This window comes from Podospora pseudopauciseta, chromosome 1 (genome assembly GCF_035222475.1).
Source record: "Podospora pseudopauciseta strain CBS 411.78 chromosome 1, whole genome shotgun sequence".
In the NCBI taxonomy this organism is placed as follows: domain Eukaryota; kingdom Fungi; phylum Ascomycota; class Sordariomycetes; order Sordariales; family Podosporaceae; genus Podospora; species Podospora pseudopauciseta.
The window spans coordinates 5428673-5447434 of NC_085892.1; the positions used below are offsets into that span (position 1 = coordinate 5428673).

Consider the following 18762-nt stretch of genomic DNA (forward strand, 5'->3'; position numbering starts at 1 on the left):
GTTCTTCCATCCACCTCCACCCGCCAGGTCAGCATACCCCGCTCCACCCCTAGGCCGGCCAGAAAAGCTCACCATCTGCCACAGAAAGAACGCACCAAACACCAAGCAACAATGTCCAGCAGAAGCCGTGTCGAGTTCGACGAGCGCGAGTACGTTCGGGACGCACCTCCTCCTCGTCGTGCCCCCGTCCGTGAATATGACGACTACCGTGACCCCGCAAGGGTCCCCGCTTTCATGTTGCGGGAGGAGAGGCCAAATCAAGCCGGCCAGTTGGTGCTCAGGGCAAGAGAGGTCGAGACCATGGAGCGCCAGAGGCCGAGATCTCCCAGCCCGGAGATTCGGATGAGGGAGCGCATTGTTCAGCGGGCCAGAAGCGTCAGCCCAGGCCCAAGGCGAGTAGAGGAGGATATCCGGATCCGCCAGGTCGAAAGGACACGCGAGCCCAGCCGGGCCCCTTCGGAGAGAATTCGCTATGTTGAGAGGCCCCGTTCCCCATCGCCTTCGATCCACGAGCGCATCCGCATCACAGATCGGAGAGAAGAGCGCCGGAGCCCAAGCCCGGCTCCTCCGCCGCCGCCGCCGCAACCCCAGGTCATCAAGGGCCCAACTATCGAGAGAGAGGTTATCACACATTACCGCGATATTGACCATGGTGAGTCATCCACTACGGCTGTCATCCCAAGCTGAACTGGTTGTACTAACTCATCCTAGGCATGGTTGTAGCCCGCCCGCCGTCGCCTCCTCAGCGTCACGAGCACCGTGATACTGAGATAGACATTTATACTAATCGCAAGGGTACCACCGAGGTGGACATTCACAAGCACACCCACTCACACAGCCGCGGCCGGTCTGTAGAGCGGCCCTCCCGTCCCGTTGTCCACGCCTACGAGGACGACCTGGTGGTCTCCACGAACAAGCACCTCCATGTGGACATTGAGCGTCGCCGGAGCATCTCCCGTGGCCGTCGCGCTCACTCGGCCGCACCCCCTGTTATCGACTACGACGACGAAGCTTACGAGATCAAGTCCCGGATCGATGCGCGCGGCAAGATGGGCGAGGCCTGGAACGGCATCACCAAGGATTGGACCATCGTCGATGTGCCTCCCGGAACCGAGCGTGTGCGCATGGATGGTGCCGGTGGCGCCTCTGCTGAGGTGACATGGCAAAAGTACAGCGGTGTTCGGCGGGCCAAGTTCATCCCTGACCGTGACGAGAAGAGCGTTGTTTCGGAGACCTCCACCACTATCTCGGACGCCCGTGACCGCAACCGTGACCGCGACATTGAGCGGGAGAGGCGATTGAGTGTGCAGATCATTGACAAGGACCGCCGGGATCGTGACGATTATGAGAAGATTACCGATCGCCGTCTCACCATTTCCAAGTCGAGGACGAACTCTCCTGCGCCGCCTCCCCCCCAGCAGCGTCGCAGTGAGACCTGGACTGAGATCACCAAGGACTTGGTCTGCCGTGAGGCTATTCAGGAGATGGGCTATGAGTATGAGGAGACTGAGTACTTTTACTACATTATCGACTTTTTGGCTCACGTAAGTTCACATTCACCTTTTCTACATGCTGCTGATAGATTACTAACGCCCTAAACAGGAGGAGGTTGTCCGTCTTGTGAACCTCTCGGACCGCATCCGCCAATCCCGCAAGGACCGCGCCAGAGAGATCCAGTACGAGCGCGAGTGGCGCGATGAGTGGGAGCACCGTCACCACCACCACCACAGCCACAGCCACAGCAGCAGCAGACACCGTCTGGATGACGAGCGCGTGGTCGAGCGTGAGATCATCTACGACAGCCACCGTCACCCAGGCGGTCGCCAATATCGTTACTAAAAGCCCGGCATGATACGACTTTGGTGACTTTGGGGATGATGAATCACTGATGATGATGAATGTGTGATGACGTCTTGCTGTTATAGAAACTTTTTGTTTTGTAGTTTCTGGAAAAGGATGATGATGATTGTGTTTTGGATGATACCAACCACCAATGCATGGTTAGTAATGAGCTTGAAGAGTTGACCAGTGGTCATTGTCATGGAAGGAGACAAGAAGTGGATGGGTGGACTTTTGTTTTTCTAGCTTTGGATATTGTTTTCATGTTGGTCTTTTATCATGGTCATGTTTTGGTTTGATGTCTTGCGAGTTTTTTTGGTTATTTTTAACGACTTTTATGATTACATACATACATTAACTAGCGAGTTGTGAAAAAAAGAGAGAGAAATGCTTTGAAATATCTAGATGATCCTTGTGGTGACATTTTTGAGAGAAGGGACTTGACATTCGTTCCAAAGCATGAACCTACATCCTCTTGAGACTACAGAGTTATGGCATGTTTTGTAATACAGTGAAGATTTGTGTCCTTCCTCGTATCGAAGTCTGCGCTATTATATTGACTTGCCGAGCCAGTTTTCCACCATAAATACCAGGCCTCGCAATCCCACTTGTTGAAAAGAACAGACCGAAAAATGGTGTCATCGCCAACCCATCAGAAGAGGATCATCCGATTGAGAGGGAGGCAACAACACCTTCGCTAGAACGGTACCATTCACGCCGCCCTATTCTCATCGGGCCGACTGAACGTAGCCCAGAAAAGCACCCATCGAGCACGACAACTAAGTATCAAGACAGCTAGAGAGCACCTGCCTGACCACATCCTCCAGAGCCTCACCCGCCGGACTCCCCAAACCCCAAACCCACTGCCTGCTGACCTTCTCCCCCCCTTCCGCAAAAGCCCCAGTCATCTTCAACTCAGGACCACCCTCACTAAAGGTAAACTCAAACCCGATCCCAAAACCCCCCGTCTCATCCACCAACCCCTTCTCATCCGACCTCGTAGCCCACCTCGCGAGACCCTCCTCCCCCGAAGAGGAGTTCCCTTTCAACCCCTCCAGCACCAACATGGAATGCGCCGTCAACGCCCTCGGGACAGCCCCGTTGATATACCACACCGCGTCATTAGCATCGAAGTACTCGTCCGGACTGGGCGGAAACACGCTCTGCAGCGGATTCCCACTCCCCGGCTGCGACGATGGCGGTGGCGGTAACGTCCAAACAGCGAAACGAGGGCCGTCAGACTGGGGAGGTTTGACCATCACCCTCAGTCGAGACTGAGGCGTGATGTCCACGTCAAACTCCACCGCTGGAGGGCTGTACAATACCGGGCCGATATTTTCCGAGTCAGCTGCCGTGCCCGCGCCGGGTGGTGTGCGGACCGGCGGTTCCCTCACGAGAACTGAAGCGGGCAGGCCGGCGGAGCGTAGAGCCTTTGAATAGGCGAGGAGATGCTGGATGAATTGGGCGATGTTCCTCTCGTGTTCGAACCACGAGACGATAGGGCCGAGGAGGGAGTACACCGGAGCCGAGGTTTGGACGGCGTTCCTGTCCTCCCGCCTCCTTTCATTGATTTTGTGGGCGTGGGAAAGCTGTAGGGCCAAGGCTAGGCTCAACGTTTCGGCGACATCGTCTTTTGGTCTTGGTGAGCCTGCTGTGTCCTTTGCATTCTCTTCCTCCAACGAGGCAAGCTCGACCGACATGGTCGAGGTTGGACTCATGGCGTACGTGACAGAAGATCTGGACATCCGCACATTGCGGCCGCCGAGCGTTCTCGCTTCTCTGTTGATCTCATGCCACAGCTCTTGAGCAAAAATGGTATTGCGTGCATCCTTGACACGGTCGACAAGTGTTGCGTTTTCTGGCAACGGATCCGGCAACGACGATTGTCCGACAACCTTGTCGTTCTCGAGAATCCTAACGCGTATGCGCCGAGATCCACCGCCCCTTCTTCCGAGCTCCAACTTGACGGACCCATCGTCGGCTCTTCTCAGCGGTGCAATCCCGCTGTTCTTGAACTCTGGGGCGGCGTTCAAGAAGCCAAAGCTGACACACATGGTTTGTGGTTCCTGAGCCATGCGAGCAACTCTGAAGCCGGCTTCCTTGACTGTGGACACCTCGGCCCAGTACTTCTCCTCGGCCTCGATCTGGTGTTCTAATCTTGACTGTGCGGGCTTCGCCATGCTAATACAGTTGTCCAACGCCAGGTATCGTTGGCCTATAGCTGTCATTCTCATCTCCGTCTCTCTTGACTGGGCAAGGGCGGTGGGCGCTGCGAGCATGGTGGCGCCTAGGGTACCGAGACCAACAGTCGCGCGTGTTTCTTGGCTGAGTGTGCTGGTAGCTTGAGTCGGCATCTCCCTGGAGATTAGCAGGGAAAGGAAGTCGAGGGCCCAGTTTGATGTTGCCAGGGCAGCTTGGGTTTGTTGAAGGAGTTGAGCCCGTACGGCGTTAATATCCGGGGTTTCGGTCGACTCCTCAGCCTCGGTCTCGGCAGGTTCCTCGGCCTCATTGGAATCGGTCATTTCAACATCATTCTGGCCATCTTTCTGTTCAGCAGCGGCGGCTTTGGCTCTTCGAGCTGCTACCATGACTTGGATGCCGCCAGGTTGTGAGCGTGCCCGGGCCCAGAATTCAGCGATATTTTGAGGGCCCCTTGGCTTCGCCGCTGGCGGTTGCAGGTTAAAGGGTCGGTCGTCCATAATGGCGACTTTATGAGGTCCTCTTTATGATGAATGAAAATGTGCCATGTGCCTTGGTGCTATGTAGAATGCTCTTATAACTGGCGATACGATGGTTGTTGATACCTGCCGTTGATGTTCACAGTTGGCGGTGGAGTGTGCACCAATGAAGAGTTAGTTTGTTGCCTGAAGCGGTTAGCGTGGAAGCTGCGGAATGGGGGTCAGAGCAGGAGAGAAAAGGAAACTGATAGGGAATCGATGGCCGGCTGGACTTGTTTAGGAGCCGCTCAGAGACTCAATCTTATCAACCTCTCTTCTCACGATAAAACCGTGAGTCGTCTTTGGGAATTGTCTTCAAGGCTGCGTGATTCCGATGAAAGTTTGAACCACAATATCTTGGACCAAGTTGTTTGATGTGAGTTGGAAGCTGCAAGCTGTAGTCGCGACCGATGAGGCTTGAGATGCTCTGTAAGGTGGGGCCGAAGTGACCCTCCCACTCGAGCTCCAGGGTCCCCTGGTGCTCCCAAAAATCTCAAAAACCACCTCAGCGCCCAAATTATGTCATTGCTCTGACTACCCACGGAGTCTTTGATCCCAGAAACCCCTCACATGGCGATGCAACCAACAGGGCGCAGGAGGTGCAGACGTTGGGGAGAGGGAGCAAGGGACCATGTGAGGGATATTTGACATGTGCGACACCGGCGCTTCTTAACTGGTGAGGTGTTGTCCAGTCTGAGGTGAGGAACCAAAGCTAGGGTAGGTAAAGAGAAAAGCGGGAGCTGTGCCCTGGAAACCACCCCGCGCTCCCCGATAAGATAAGAGCTCCTGCCCACTGCCCACTAGACTGGGCTCTTCCCACTGGGTCGGCCAAGGGAGGCACTCGTCAGCTGCAGTTGGCGTGAGCGTGGTGCTGATATCCTCGAACCTCATCCGATTCTCCGTTTTCCGATTTCCTGTCTTCCCAACATTCAAAAAGGCCAGACTACCCGTGCCCTGCCTGCTCTCTTCCTCCAATTCTTACCCCCCTTGGTGCTACTGAATATCCCTACGTACTCTCACACCGGGCTCCTTTGCGGCCTGGAGCATGCCTTTACCTGACACACGCTTTTTACTTCGGCCTTTCTCCATCGTCGTCTATCCGATCTGGACGCTACTGGCCTTTTTCTACCGCCACTCCCCCCTCCGTTTCCTTTCCTCGACTCTCCAGCCCCTTTTCGGACTTCGCAACACCACTGACATTGACCCCGAGACACCCGAGTCAACATCTACTACCAACATGTCGGCCAAGAAGAAAATCGCCATCATGACCTCGGGAGGTGACTCCCCAGGCATGAACGGCGTGGTCCGCGCCTGTGTGCGCATGGCCATCCACATGGGCTGTGATGCCTATTGCATCTACGAAGGGTACGAGGGCTTGGTCCGTGGCGGTGACCTCATCCGGAAGATGAATTGGTACGATGTCCGCGGGTGGCTCTCCGAGGGCGGTACTCTCATTGGAACCGCCCGGTGCATGGCCTTTTTCGAACGCGCTGGTCGCCTTGCTGCTGCCAAGAACATGATTCTACACGGCATTGACGCCCTCATCATCTGCGGAGGAGATGGTTCCCTGACTGGCGCGGATCGATTCCGTGCCGAATGGCCCTCGCTGCTCGACGAACTCGCTGCCAATGGCGAATTTACCACCCAGGAGCTTCAACCATTCAGACATCTCAACATTGTCGGTCTCGTCGGTTCCATTGACAACGATCTCTCTGGTACAGATGCCACTATTGGTTGCTACTCTGCGCTTGCAAGAATCTGCTATGCTGTCGATCTCATCGAGGCGACAGCCTCTTCCCATTCCCGCGCTTTCGTCGTCGAGGTCATGGGGCGGCATTGTGGCTGGCTTGCTTTGATGGCCGGTGTTGCGACAGGTGCCGATTTCATATTTATTCCGGAGAAACCTAGGGAAGACAACTGGAGAGAGGAAATGTGCAGCATCGTTGAGCATGTAAGTACACCCTCTTCTGGGACGTCATTCTGTTCTGGCTGAAGCTAAACGAGTCAACGACAGCATCGCAAAATCGGCAAGCGGAAAACGATCGTGATCATTGCCGAGGGAGCACTCGACAGAGAGGGGAACAAGATCACGCCGGCAATGGTCAAGGATCTTCTTGCGGACAAGGACGGCCTGGGACTCGACACCAGAATCACGACACTGGGCCACGTTCAAAGAGGCGGGACAGCTGTTGCTTACGACCGTATGCTGGCGACACTGCAAGGTGTTGAAGCCGTCAAGGCTGTTCTCGAGGCCACCCCTGAGACAAAGACCTGCGTCATTGCCATCACCGAGAACAAGATTGTCAGAAAGCCCCTTATGGATGCGGTACAAGACACCAAGAAGGTGGCTAAGGCAATCGAACGGCAGGACTTTGAGGAGGCCATGGGTCTACGGGACGCCGAGTTCTCGGAGCAATACAAGTCGTTCATGATGACTACGGCGGTCCAAGTAGACAAGGAGCTGTTGCTGCCAGAGAAGGAAGTACGGCTCCCCTCTCTCCACTCGCAGGTTTCCTGGGTGCTGACAGACTTTACAGAGAATGAGGATTGGGTTCATCAATGTCGGCGCGCCCGCCGGCGGTATGAACGCTGCAGTGCGCGCTGGTGTAGCCTACTGCTTGTCCCGAGGGCACGAGCCGATGGCGATTTACAACGGCTTCGCCGGATTTGCCCGGCATCATGCCGATAACCCTGGAGCTGTCCGACCCTTCAACTGGCTTGAGGTGGACGGATGGGCCAGCAAAGGTGGCTCGGAAATTGGAACGAACCGCGAGCTTCCAGGCGAGTCCGGCATGGAGACCATTGCCAACTTGATTGAGCAGTACAAGTTTGACGCTTTGTTCCTCATTGGCGGTTTCGAAGCTTTCCATGCTGTCTCTCAGTTGCGCAAGGCTAGGGATCAGTATCCATCCCTGTGCATCCCCATGACATTACTCCCCGCTACCATCTCCAACAATGTGCCAGGGACCGAATACTCGCTCGGTTCGGATACTTGTCTGAACGAACTGGTCGAGTATTGCGACAAGATCAAGCAGTCTGCCTCGGCTACCCGGAGACGTGTCTTTGTCATTGAGACGCAAGGTGGACGCTCTGGCTACGTTGCGACGCTCGGTGGTCTTGGTGTTGGTGCGTCGGCTGTGTACACCCCGGAAGAGGGTGTCAGCCTCGATATGCTCGCTGCGGACGTGCGCCATCTCAAAAACGTCTTCGCCCACGACCAGGGCCAGAGCCGTGCTGGTCGCCTCATCTTGATCAACGAGAAGGCTTCCAAGGTGTACAATGCCAAGTTGATTGCCGACATCCTCCGCGAAGAGTCACACGGCAGGTTCGAGAGTCGCGAGGGTATTCCTGGTCACATGCAGCAGGGTGGTGTACCGTCGCCCATGGACAGGTGCCGGGCTGTCAGACTGGCCATACGGTGTATCCAGCACCTGGAGCAATTTGGCCGCAACGTGCACAACAGGGTCAAGGTGGACCCCATGAGCACAACGGTTATTGGCATCAAGGGTGCGAGCGTGGTCTTTACGCCTGTTAAGCAGGTTGAGGAGGAGGAGACGGACTGGCCCAACAGACGGCCAAAGGCGGCGTACTGGCTGGGCATGAAGGAGATTGTCGACATTCTGGGTGGCCGTCCCAAGTATGAGCTCCCCGAGTCGGACTTGACTGGTATCAAGGCGAAGGATGTCAAGCGTGGGATTGTGCCGCCTTGAATGGGATGGGACTGAAGAGTCGAAACAGGAAGTCTTTTGACGGTTGTTTCTCTCCGTGACTTGGGCTGTCATTGCTGCAATGATGATTCATCAAGTACCTCTTCCCCTTGTTGTCGTCTAGCATCACCGACGAAGGGATCGGTAAATTCATGCAAGAAGGGAAGGGGGAAAATAGACAAGGACAAAGGCTCGGGACTGGTTGGTGTGAGAGGGGGTTATAGGATGGATGAGTGGGCTTTAGTTAGGGCAAAAAACACCATCATCTCTACCACTACCTTAGCACCGATACAAGAATAAAATAGGAAGCTGTAAAGTGCAACAATAGACTCTGGAACGCATAGCTCCTCAATATGCAGTTATATGTGTGGTTGCTTGGCGAGAGACAGCACTCTTGGAAATGGTATCATATTTGTTGAGAAACAATCTGGCAACACTTTTGTACAATAACCCAGCTAGATTGCCACCCTCCGACCGACTTCTTGAGTGATTTGAGCGAGTGAACGAGCGAACAAAAAGCCATTCTCGTTTCCAAAGTGGAAATACACACCGATGCACACAATCTCTCTTCACGCCTTCAAAAACGACAACCACCCCCGATCCGGCTGCCTCAAATCCTCCACAAAGTCCTTCACCCTCCTCTGCCTCTCCTCAATAACCTTCTCCTCGGCCGACCACCGATCCGTCACCTCCTGCTCCCGCTGCGCCTGCCGCTCTCCCCAAAGCCCACCAAACCACCCCCTGTTATTCTCCTTGGTCGTCGCCATCCGCTGTTGCTGCCGCTCCAGCTCCTCCCTCCTCGCCTGCTCCTCCCTCTGCAACCTAGCCACCATCTTCGCCCAGTTCTCCAGCCCCGTCACAAGACAGTCCCTGCACACCCTCCTCACAGGCTTCATCTCCCTCAAGTTCGGGTTAATCTTGTGAAGCTGCTCCTCCGCGACATCAACCGCCTCTCTCGTCCAGGATAGTCCTTCCTCTCTCGCGTCAGGGTTGGTGGCATACATGATCTCTCCAATGTGCAGGCTCAACGCAGCTTCCTGACACCTCTCGGCTGCGTTGCGGATAGGGGGGGCGATCCCATCCCCCGGTCCTTCTGGGTACGGTGGGGGGGTGAAGATTTTGGCACAGGCGTTGTAGACACCCGACCAAAACCCCCTGTTTTGAGAAGAGGGTTTTACTTTACGTAGCTGGGAGGTCAAGTCCAGCTCTGAGGGGAGGGGGAGCGAGCGACGGGCTTTGAGGAGGGAGATGTACACGGGAAGGGCAAAGTTGATGTCGCCTTGACGAGCGCGGAAATCGGCATAGGCGGTGAGGGTGTTGAGGAGGTTTTCAGACGGCAACCCGGCTTCCTCGTTGAGGGTCATTGCTTTTGGGTCGAGGGGGGGGGCGGGGGTGGTGTTCTCGATTTGTTTGAGGGCGAGGTGGAGGGCGTCTTCGTAGATGATGCTTGCTGGTCCGGCGATGCCTTTATACTCTAGCCAGGAGCCATAAGCAAGGCCAGCGTCAATCTTCTGGCGGTCGGTGAAGCCGACCGTGTTGAGGATTTTCAGGTAGATTTCGTTTGGGTTATCGTGACGGAGGATGCAATCTTCTTCTCTGGGGGCTTTACGGAAACCAGGGGGGACGGGTTTTGGATAGGGGTTGGAGGGACCGATCATCGTCCCCGGGGGGAAGGTTCCCCCGTTTGCTGTGTCCCAGACCCAACCTTCCATGTGCTCGGCGGCTTTGGCCCAGAACATCATTGCGTCGAAGTAGGCTCTTCTCCATTCTTCAGATTTGGCCGTGATGTCCTTTGTTCCCTTGGGGCCGTCTGGTGCGTCCTTTAGGCCGGCTCCCTCGAACTCTGGGTCGTGTAACCGCTTGATTACCGTGTCGATCCAGTGTCCTACTTGGATCCAATCCACCGCATTGCCGTGCTTAGGGTCGTAGAGGGCGATGTTGGCCATACGCATTCGGAAGCGGGTCATGAAACTCCATTCTTCTGTTGTGGGATAGTCCCTTTCGTTGCGCTCGCAAAAGTAGGCGAAGGAGATACCAAAGATTGCGAAGCCGGCGATCCAGATGTAGCCGACGTATTTGATTCCCGTCAGGATTTCATATCTGAGCTGAGCCCTCCGCTCCGTCGTCATGTGTCGTACTCTCGTCACCCATGTCGACGTCGAGCTCGAGGGCACGGAAAGAAAAGGGACGTCTGGTCGGGCGCGGAGGTTGTGCCGAGCTACGGCGGCCTGGAAGAAGTTGCGCTGGGCCGTCTGGGCCCCCGCCCGGCGCAGCATGAGGCGGGAGGACCGCATCGTGACTGTGGAAAGCGAAGACATGGCTGTCGATATCGTTTTCGAGCTCGGATGTGGGATGGTGTAGACTGAATGGTGTGGTTACCGTTATGGTGTCATTGGTTTAGCACATAGCTGGCTGGCAAAGATACCAAGCGCCGTCGCCAGCACTGGAAAGGTATGTATGGTTTTCGGGGCGCTGGTCGAGTTCAAAGATGGGATTTTTGTCAATGACGATGGATGCTCGTAGCTCGAAATGCCTCCACTTTTCTCCAAGGGTTCCTGGTTCGGCTTGGCGAAACCCCCACCCCACATGAGCGTCGAAGCTGAAGCTTGGGCCATCGAAGAGACGACCCCCCTGCCTGGTCCATCACCAACAACGGGCCGCTCCTTCCCAGGTCGCCATGTGAAGCAGCATTTGTAGGCCGGATCTTACTTAGCACGAATTCAAGATCGACATCATGCAATGGCCCAGGTCTTGGCCCAGAACCTCCCCAAGCAAGAGGCCCATGTGAAACCCCACATCACCACACACTTCCTCTGCGATGGGCTCCCGAGAGCTTATGTGACAGATGAGGCTCTCATGGTCAATTCCTATAGACCGAGCCTTTACTTCTGCAGCCGCTCTACGATCACTGATTTAAGTGCTGACTCCGGCCCCACGATGGCCAAAAACGAGGTCTTGAACGATGACACTCTCTTCAGTCACTCCTCTTCATTTTCTCCCGTCCTGTAGACCAGGAACCTCAGCTCCTGGAGAGCAGCCATACATTCTATATCTAGCGATAACTTCAAGGCCGGTCCATGTTGCATCCTCCCTTTAAAACCCATGATCCTACCCTTCCCCTGACCGCCTCTCACAATGTCAACAACAACCCCCTTCATCCCCACATGGAACCTCAAACCCTTCCCAGGCATCTCCCTCTCCGCCGGTGGCCTCTTGGCGCTCGCAGACCTCCAAACGATAGCCAAACGCACCGCCATCACCGGCGGCGCCTCCTGGGCGGACGCCTTCCTCCTCGCCCCCGGCCTTCACTACCAGCAGGCAGCTGGGGATTTGTTCCGCAAAGGCGGTAGTGGTGGTGCTTCGGCCATAACCAAAATAGTAGATCAATGCTCCCCTGACAGAGAGGTGACCCTCCAGCTCAACAACGCCGCCACAGCAGAATACATCCAGTCGATCGCCCAGCCAGGACAAGAAGTGGTGCTTGATATTGGGCGGGTCAGGGAGACAACAAGGGGGGAAAGGTATTTCTTACGACGGAGCAACGGCGGGAGGAGTGCGGTTGCCTGGTCGGAGGAGGAAGAGTGGGTGGATGGAGGGTTGGGGTGGGTTTCGCACGTGTTATATCTCTCGACGCTGTTTTTGACAATGGGGACGATAGTAGTAGTTGTTCTCTTCAAAGATTGTAAGTCGCTCTTTTCTTTTTCCCTGCTGATTTAGCAAGAGCTGATGATGATAAAAGGGTGGTGCCTCATGTCTATACTGGGCTACATGACCTCCCGCCTGCTAAACATCTGCATTATCTAACGGCGGACCTCCCAGCAACCTAGAGATCCCTCCCCTTCCCGTTCCCCTAAGCAATCCAAAAGTGGCTCCCGCCATCGCAGTCGCAGCCGGGTGTCCGAGTATGCACGCCGCGCAGCGACGTATCTTGTTTCTTTTGGTGATGATAATGAGACTGCTGTGAGGCTGAGGGGGAAGATGTCTGATCTTGGGGCGGTCACGTCTGATGCTTGGTTGAGGAGTTAGACCAACGTCGAGGGGTACTTGGAAGCGACGGCGAAATTGATAGTATGGGTGGTGGCAGCCTTGTCAGGGAATATGACACAGGTGGGGAGTCTGATGATGATGGTGTTGTTGATATTGTCAGCGGGCTTGCTGGCGGTGAGCAATAGTCGAGCTGGAGGGGTGAGGGTTAATGGGCGGGTTGCGAAACTGGGAAAGGGGGATGTGGAACAGGGGGAGAAAAAAGGGGGCTTAGGGTCGACGACAAGTGTTGACAGTGTGTGGAGCGGAGATGGAAGAAGGAGGGGACGGGGGGGTGAGTGCAGGCCTGCTACTGCCGCTGTGGATTCGAGGGCGGGAGAGGACGGGGCGGATTCGGCGGAGAGAGGTGAGGCCGGGCATGGTGGCCAGGTGCGTGTTAAGTGGAAGGAAAGTTTGGAGCGGAGGCCGGATCAGCAGGTGTAATTGGTGGGACTTTTGGCTGGTGATGGTGATCATCTTAGACACCATCAAAACCCATGGAGGACGGTAGGTGAGCACGGGGTTGACATCAGGTTTGCAGACGAGAAACTGGACTTTCACCTATCTTCTTGGACGCAGGATTGTGGCGCCAGGGTAATAAGCGCAAGTGTGCATGGCTTTTAAAGGAGGTACATTGGAACATGCAGAGAGAAGTACCCTGTGTTATGGGACACTGTGTGGGAAAAGGGGCTGCCAAGTTCAGCTGTAGTGACAAGATACAATTGCAAGGCAAGCTAACAGGGGCGCGCTTATCGAGACCGCAGTAAAAAGCGTTGGCTAACCCATTGACACCAGGCCGATATTTCAGCAGCCAACAACCTCGAATTTAGCGGTATAAAACATTGTGGCCACTGTGAAACGTAGCCCGGTCAAGCAGAACTGGCCTTCCAAGGCGGCTTCACCCGTCTGCTAGCTGGCCTCCCGCGGGCTGGCTATCGAGGCTCTCAACCTGTCAGTAGCATCAAGTAAATGCATTAGCTTGGCCCGTCAGCTAAACGGGCCCTATCCTGAAAGCGTCCTTTTGTACTATCCTTTCGTCCTTCATGATCTCCCAGAACTCTTGATTGTGCTTCTGAAGCTCCTCCTCCTCTTTCTCTGCGAATTCCACGTCTGGCTGTTCGAACGCGGCAATCGCGCTTTCCAGGGCTTCTTTCGGAAACCCGGTAGCGTTCAAGAGCGAGTCAAATCTGGACTCGGGGGTTGCTAACGGGTCAAGCTGGGCCGCAAGGGTGTATGTCCGCTCTGATTGCGAAGGCTTGACGATATGTACTGTCTTGGTGGGTTTGCCCGTTGGGAATGGCGAAACAAATACAACATTTGTAACGGCCGCGTTGACATTGGCCAACTCTACCGGCGTCTTGCTCTTTTCCGAGATGTCCCACTTCATGATCTGACCTCTTGGATGGCCCGTAAGAATGACTGTCCCGTCATAACTCATACTCAAGCAAGAGGCCGGCCCGAGCTCTGGTGGAGTTGCCCCAAAAGGTGACTCGATTTGTACCACAGTCGATGCCTCTTCTGACGACGGCCCGAGCAGAGGCTTCTCCCCGAACAGTTCTGTGACGAAAAGTGTGCCGTCCTCGCAGGACGCGCAAACAGCCCGCGATGAGGGGTCTAAGGAGACGCACAGAGGAAACTTGGGAAAGATGAGGGTCCGCAGGGCGTCGCCTGTTTGGTAATTCCAAATGATGCAAGACTTGTCCTTGCTGGCTGACACGCAGAAGTTTGTGCTGGCACTAACACTTGAGTTTGCGGACAGGGCCGTGATGCCTGCCCTGTGGTTGGAAAGGCTCCTCTCCGGTTCCGGTTCGGCGGCTGAGTCCAGCTCCAGAAGCTGGGACATGGACCACACATGGATATCGGAGTCATCAGAGCCTGTGAGAATGTGCGTGGGCGTGGCAACCACGCAGGAAACTGCCTGAACGTGGCGCGCAGGAGTCGACACTAGTCGGCCAGTGCATGTCTGTTTGATAGTGGTCAGTATCAAATGAGAAGGGGGCGGTGGGCTGGGTTCGTGGAAGTTCTCACCTCCCATAACATGAGACGCCCTTCAGCTGTACCCATGATGAGAACATCGCCGGACAAGGTTACACATCGTATCCTTTCTGGAAAGGCAACAAATGCCTCCTGGTTTCCACGTAACCTCGCGTAAACGTGCACGTAAGCTTTGCCCTCCTGCGCAGCGAACACATGCGTCTCGCTCACAGCAAGACAGTTCACTGGAACTGAGCTCTTTTTGAAGGTCGACTTGATGGAATAAGCTGGGCTCAGAGTATGAGTGTAGATGCCGATATCTTTGGAGATGGCAGTGTTGGATGAGAGCGGAGGGCCGCAGATGGCCGACACAAATGCTTCTGACAGCATCTTCCCCTTTCTCTCTGGTGGAAGCAAGAGAGGTCTATCCCCTTGCGTCGACCTCGTTGTGCCGTTGAGCTGCTTCTCGTTTTCCTTCCCGTCCCACACCAAAACCCGGGCAGCCGTTTCAGAGAATTGCGCAACGAGCCAACCACGAGGGGAAATAACGTCGTCCAGTTCTTGCGGTCTCGAGTGACGCCAAATGACGGGCAGCCGTCAGTTGAAATTCCGGCCGGTGAGTGCAGCTGGTAGCACGAACCCACTTGTGTATCGCCGTGAGACAATCACGCCCTTGGTTCGCCCCGGATCAGACCACGGAATCAGAAAAGAAGAAAGCAACAGTGAACCGGCCGCAAGATGGAGATATTTTTGAAAATCGGGACGCCACTATTGACGTGTGTGGGGTGGTGATCAGTGTGATATCCGTCGCCCTGTGAGGTTGAAATTTTGCCCATATTCTTTTTTTTTTTTTTTTTTTTTTTGCTTGCTTTTCCCATGCCTGCTACCTTTTAGCGCAGCAGCTTCGGGAATTTAGCGCCACGAAGGCGCACTGACCTCTGTGGGGGATCTCAGGGACCCAGGCACCCAGGATCCCCAGTCGATTCCGTGTCGATCTCAGCCGCAAAGGAAGTTCGTCTGGGGGGTTCACGGGTGCGGGGATAAGCGCTGTAACCCTGGATCGCGGTTTTCAGTCTGGGGGTTTAGTTCATCTGAATGATGTGTTTGGATGTGTATAATTTTGTCTCGTCTGTTTGCAACCCTCAACTCAAAGATCTGGATTTTATGATCAGAGTCTCTTTTCTTTTTTTTTTTTTTGTTTTTTTTTTTGCGCGGTGATCGTTGCCTTTTTTATGCCCTCATGCACCCTCTCGCCAGTCTGATTTGGCATAGGTAAGCCACGACTCATGCAGCTCTTCGTTGTCGGCTTGCAGCAGCATCCTGCTTTTCTGGAGGATGCATCTGACATGGCCACTGACGGGAGATAGCACCAGCCATCTATCTGCCACCAGTCACCCGACAGACAGCGCCAATGACGGAAGAGAAGCGCTGCATGTTTTGATCTGAAGCAATTCATGGACTGGCGCCCCCTGCATCAGATAAACGCAAGGCCGTATCTCAGCTGGCAACTGAACCTGTTCGGGAAGCCGACGGTTGGGCAGCATGAACCCACAGTCCGGTCTCCGAGTCTCGTCGTCATATCTCCATTGTGACCTGTCTCAATCTGGAATCTTTGTTTTCTTTTCCACGTCGTGTGTGGTGTGTGGTGCAAAAGGTGCTTCCCGACGGCAGGTAGGTTGCATTGTATCGACCACCTCATGATGAGTGCCCATCAAGACTTATACGAGACGTGGTCCAGAGCCAGGACCACGTAGCTCTCGCCTCTCCTACTCCCATCGCCGACCACCGCTTGGCTCCCCTGCGACTCCCATGTCGGACCCCGAATTGGCGGTTACACTGGTTCCTGCCTCCCGCAGCTTCATAGCGCACGAGCACGCTCCGTACCAGGCAAGCGTTACCAAGGGCAGGGCACGAAGCAGGGCAAGAAGCAGGAGCACGCACACGAGCACGCACACGAGGAGCTCCAGTCTCGGATCGTCTGCACAGGGGCCTCCCCCACGGCGATCAGTCTCGAGCATGAAATACTTTTCACCTTGACTCTCTCCCCAACTTTGCAGACGCAGACACCCACCGATCCCATGGATTCGTCCACCACGTCCAATGCAGAGTCGATCTGTTCTTCAGCCAGTACCAACGAGATGGACCTCATCCATAATGAACCCCTGGCCGACTGCAACTTCCCCGAGATGCTCGTGCGGGACCTCGAGACCTCTGAAGTTGTGTTTAGGACAAAGTCCATGACTGCTGGCTGCCCGTCTGCCGCTTTTGCAACATCCAGCGAAGATGAACACGGCGATGAGGAGCACGCAGGGGGCAGAAGCGAGTCTACCGACTCCTTGAGCATGGCATCCAGCGGCATGGACCCGCCGCCCTCCATTCGGGTGCGAGGGCATTCAGTCACCACAGCAGCTACCTCAGTATCCGGTCGACGCTCTTCGTCATTCTCACAGAAAGCCCACTCGCAATCTTCCCCCTCGACGCCACCTTCCTCACCAGCTATGGCCCAGAACCATCATGGAACTTGGTTCGATGCGGACGGGGAGGGTGACGCCACCATCAGCTCGAGAATCCAGGGGCCGTCCCAAGATGTCCAGATTCTTACTGGCGGACACAGTAGCGATATCAACTCGTTTTCCTACAACGACGGGATGAAAAGACATACCGAAGCTATTGCCTATCACCTTCGTCCGAACAGCCCCAACTCTTACGAGCGACCTTGCACGCCCAGCAGTCAAATCAGTCAGTTGGTTCGAGAGAGGCCACGGTTAGTCAACATTCCGCCTACTGCCATCCCCAAACGAAAGTCGTCACTTAATAGGGGCCACGTTCGCACAATGTCGGGTAGTTCAGTGGCGCCGAGCAATCATGAAATTCTCCGGAGGACGTCGGTGGGGCAGTTGGCACCTTCTGCTAGCATGCAAGTGCTTGGGCCTCGAAATGGTGAGAGATATGGGGAGAGTTCACGTCCGCCTTCAAGGGGTCGAGATGGCAATGGCCACGTGCACGCTCGCCGGTCAAACGGCGCTTTCTTTCCTGACAATCTCAGCGAAAATGTCTTTTTGGATGACGACGAGGAAATACGCGCGTCAGGCGTCTATGATCAGCCAGTTCAGACCAAGCCACACACGCATTCTCTCAACGGAAGGACCTCTGGTGGCCCAGTTACCAATATCCAGGAGATCCAACGCACCACGCATTCGACGACGTCATACACAACACCCGGCATTCCTCTGCCGCCCGACGTCCTCGAGGTCCTGCGGGTTTCGGTCTCTTGTTTCCCTGAAACGATGCTCACTACCTCCAGTCTGACAATCGACAATATCCGGACATATTCGAGAAAACTTCGTCACGGAGGAATGCCAGCTTGCGACTTCATGAGCGACAATCAGTCATTGTTTTCCTCCGGGGGCAACAGCCTGAAGCCGCGGCCATCAAGGAAGTGGAAGCTGAATTGGTTCGGACAAAGTCATAAGCTTACTAAACATCAACAACACGGACGCCAGCAAACCCAGTTGCTCTCTGGAGGCTCGGAGGATGTCGATTCTCTTGGACAAGTTCGGTCTCCCAGGAAGACTACAGAGGCTTCATGGAGGCCCATCAGGGCTATTTTCCCTTTCGGATCTGAGTACCTCTGTGATGCTCTCTACGCACACGTACTGGCCTACAACTACATTAGCACGTTATGCCCCCCACCACCAGTGTCATCACTACGCCAACAAGCGCCAGGATCAGCGGGCCATCGTCTTTCTGGCTCGTCTTCTGACGACCCAAATAGCAAAACCAGAGTGCCCAAGAAGGCAGCCAGTGTCCTCGGCATGCAGGATGATAACGCCCATAACAACAGACCAAAAACACCTAGCAGCGGTCCGCATCACCGACGCAGCAGATCGCACAGATTTCTGAGCCGGGATAGTCATGGAAGAGGCTCGCTCAAATCGAGAGGCAGCACTGCTTCTGGGTTGGAGGGCAAAGACAACAGCAACAGCAATGGCAACAATGCCGTGGCCTCCGGAATGCGAGAATTACACGCTGGGCTGGCCAAATGTATTGCGTTGCTTGTTTCGACACTGAAGAAGACCGAGGCGGGTGACTTGCAAGGAGTTGAGAGTGGCGGAGATGCCAACACGCTTCTTATCAGGGAGAGGGAGGTGCATGATGTGTCGAGCGAGGTGGATGTACTCTTACTGCGAGCGCTCTGTGAGGTGGTGAGAATCTCCGAGGCATAACGATGTTTGGTTGTATTTGTGATGGATTTAATGTTTAACGAGGTGTTGACAGACGGTGTGGACTGGCAGGAGGTATTTTGGCGGCGCAGGTTGCTACTTGGGTTGGGTGGTCATGTACGGGTGGGCGGGTTTTATATGCTTGATAATACCCCTTTGTGACGATGGTATGAAAAAAAGGGAAAGGAGTCATGTGTACAATAACTTGTGCTTCGGCCTCATAGTAATGCTGTATTTGATGTCCCCACATTGTTCGTTTCTTGCTTGTAGATTCTGGAA

General features: G+C 55.0%; 7 protein-coding genes across 7 annotated transcripts; 4 read left to right on the plus strand and 3 right to left on the minus strand.

Annotated features, from left to right (window-relative positions):
• Positions 1-111: 111 nt before the first annotated feature.
• On the plus strand, positions 112-2255 carry QC763_114890 (uncharacterized protein; the record flags this gene model as incomplete). The annotated part of the gene is made up of 3 exons (XM_062908068.1): positions 112-652; positions 712-1544; positions 1603-2255. 3 exons carry the CDS (start codon positions 112-114, stop codon positions 1837-1839), a joined length of 1611 nt encoding a protein of 536 aa, XP_062771099.1. The 3' UTR covers positions 1840-2255.
• A 363-nt stretch (positions 2256-2618) lies between these two features.
• On the minus strand, positions 2619-4538 carry SRB4 (RNA polymerase II mediator complex subunit; the record flags this gene model as incomplete). The annotated part of the gene is made up of 1 exon (XM_062908069.1): positions 2619-4538. One exon carries the CDS (start codon positions 4536-4538, stop codon positions 2619-2621), a length of 1920 nt encoding a protein of 639 aa, XP_062771100.1.
• A 573-nt stretch (positions 4539-5111) lies between these two features.
• On the plus strand, positions 5112-8589 carry PFK1 (6-phosphofructokinase, alpha subunit). The gene is made up of 3 exons (XM_062908070.1): positions 5112-6507; positions 6571-7038; positions 7094-8589. Exons 1-3 carry the CDS (start codon positions 5602-5604, stop codon positions 8264-8266), a joined length of 2547 nt encoding a protein of 848 aa, XP_062771101.1. The 5' UTR covers positions 5112-5601; the 3' UTR covers positions 8267-8589.
• A 243-nt stretch (positions 8590-8832) lies between these two features.
• Positions 8833-10581, minus strand: QC763_114920 (uncharacterized protein; the record flags this gene model as incomplete). Its single annotated transcript, XM_062908071.1, has 1 exon — positions 8833-10581. One exon carries the CDS (start codon positions 10579-10581, stop codon positions 8833-8835), a length of 1749 nt encoding a protein of 582 aa, XP_062771102.1.
• A 324-nt stretch (positions 10582-10905) lies between these two features.
• Positions 10906-13268, plus strand: QC763_114930 (uncharacterized protein). The gene is made up of 2 exons (XM_062908072.1): positions 10906-11945; positions 12003-13268. Exons 1-2 carry the CDS (start codon positions 11399-11401, stop codon positions 12065-12067), a joined length of 612 nt encoding a protein of 203 aa, XP_062771103.1. The 5' UTR covers positions 10906-11398; the 3' UTR covers positions 12068-13268.
• A 9-nt stretch (positions 13269-13277) lies between these two features.
• IPI3 (Pre-rRNA-processing protein ipi3) lies at positions 13278-18663 on the minus strand (the record flags this gene model as incomplete). Its single annotated transcript, XM_062908073.1, has 2 exons — positions 14315-18663; positions 13278-14249 (listed from the first exon to the last, which is right to left on the minus strand). The coding sequence occupies exons 1-2, from the start codon at positions 14648-14650 to the stop codon at positions 13278-13280; spliced, it is 1308 nt and encodes a 435-aa protein (XP_062771104.1). The 5' UTR covers positions 14651-18663.
• On the plus strand, positions 16339-18486 carry QC763_114950 (uncharacterized protein; the record flags this gene model as incomplete). The annotated part of the gene is made up of 1 exon (XM_062908074.1): positions 16339-18486. The coding sequence occupies one exon, from the start codon at positions 16339-16341 to the stop codon at positions 18484-18486; it is 2148 nt and encodes a 715-aa protein (XP_062771105.1).
• Positions 18664-18762: the final 99 nt, after the last annotated feature.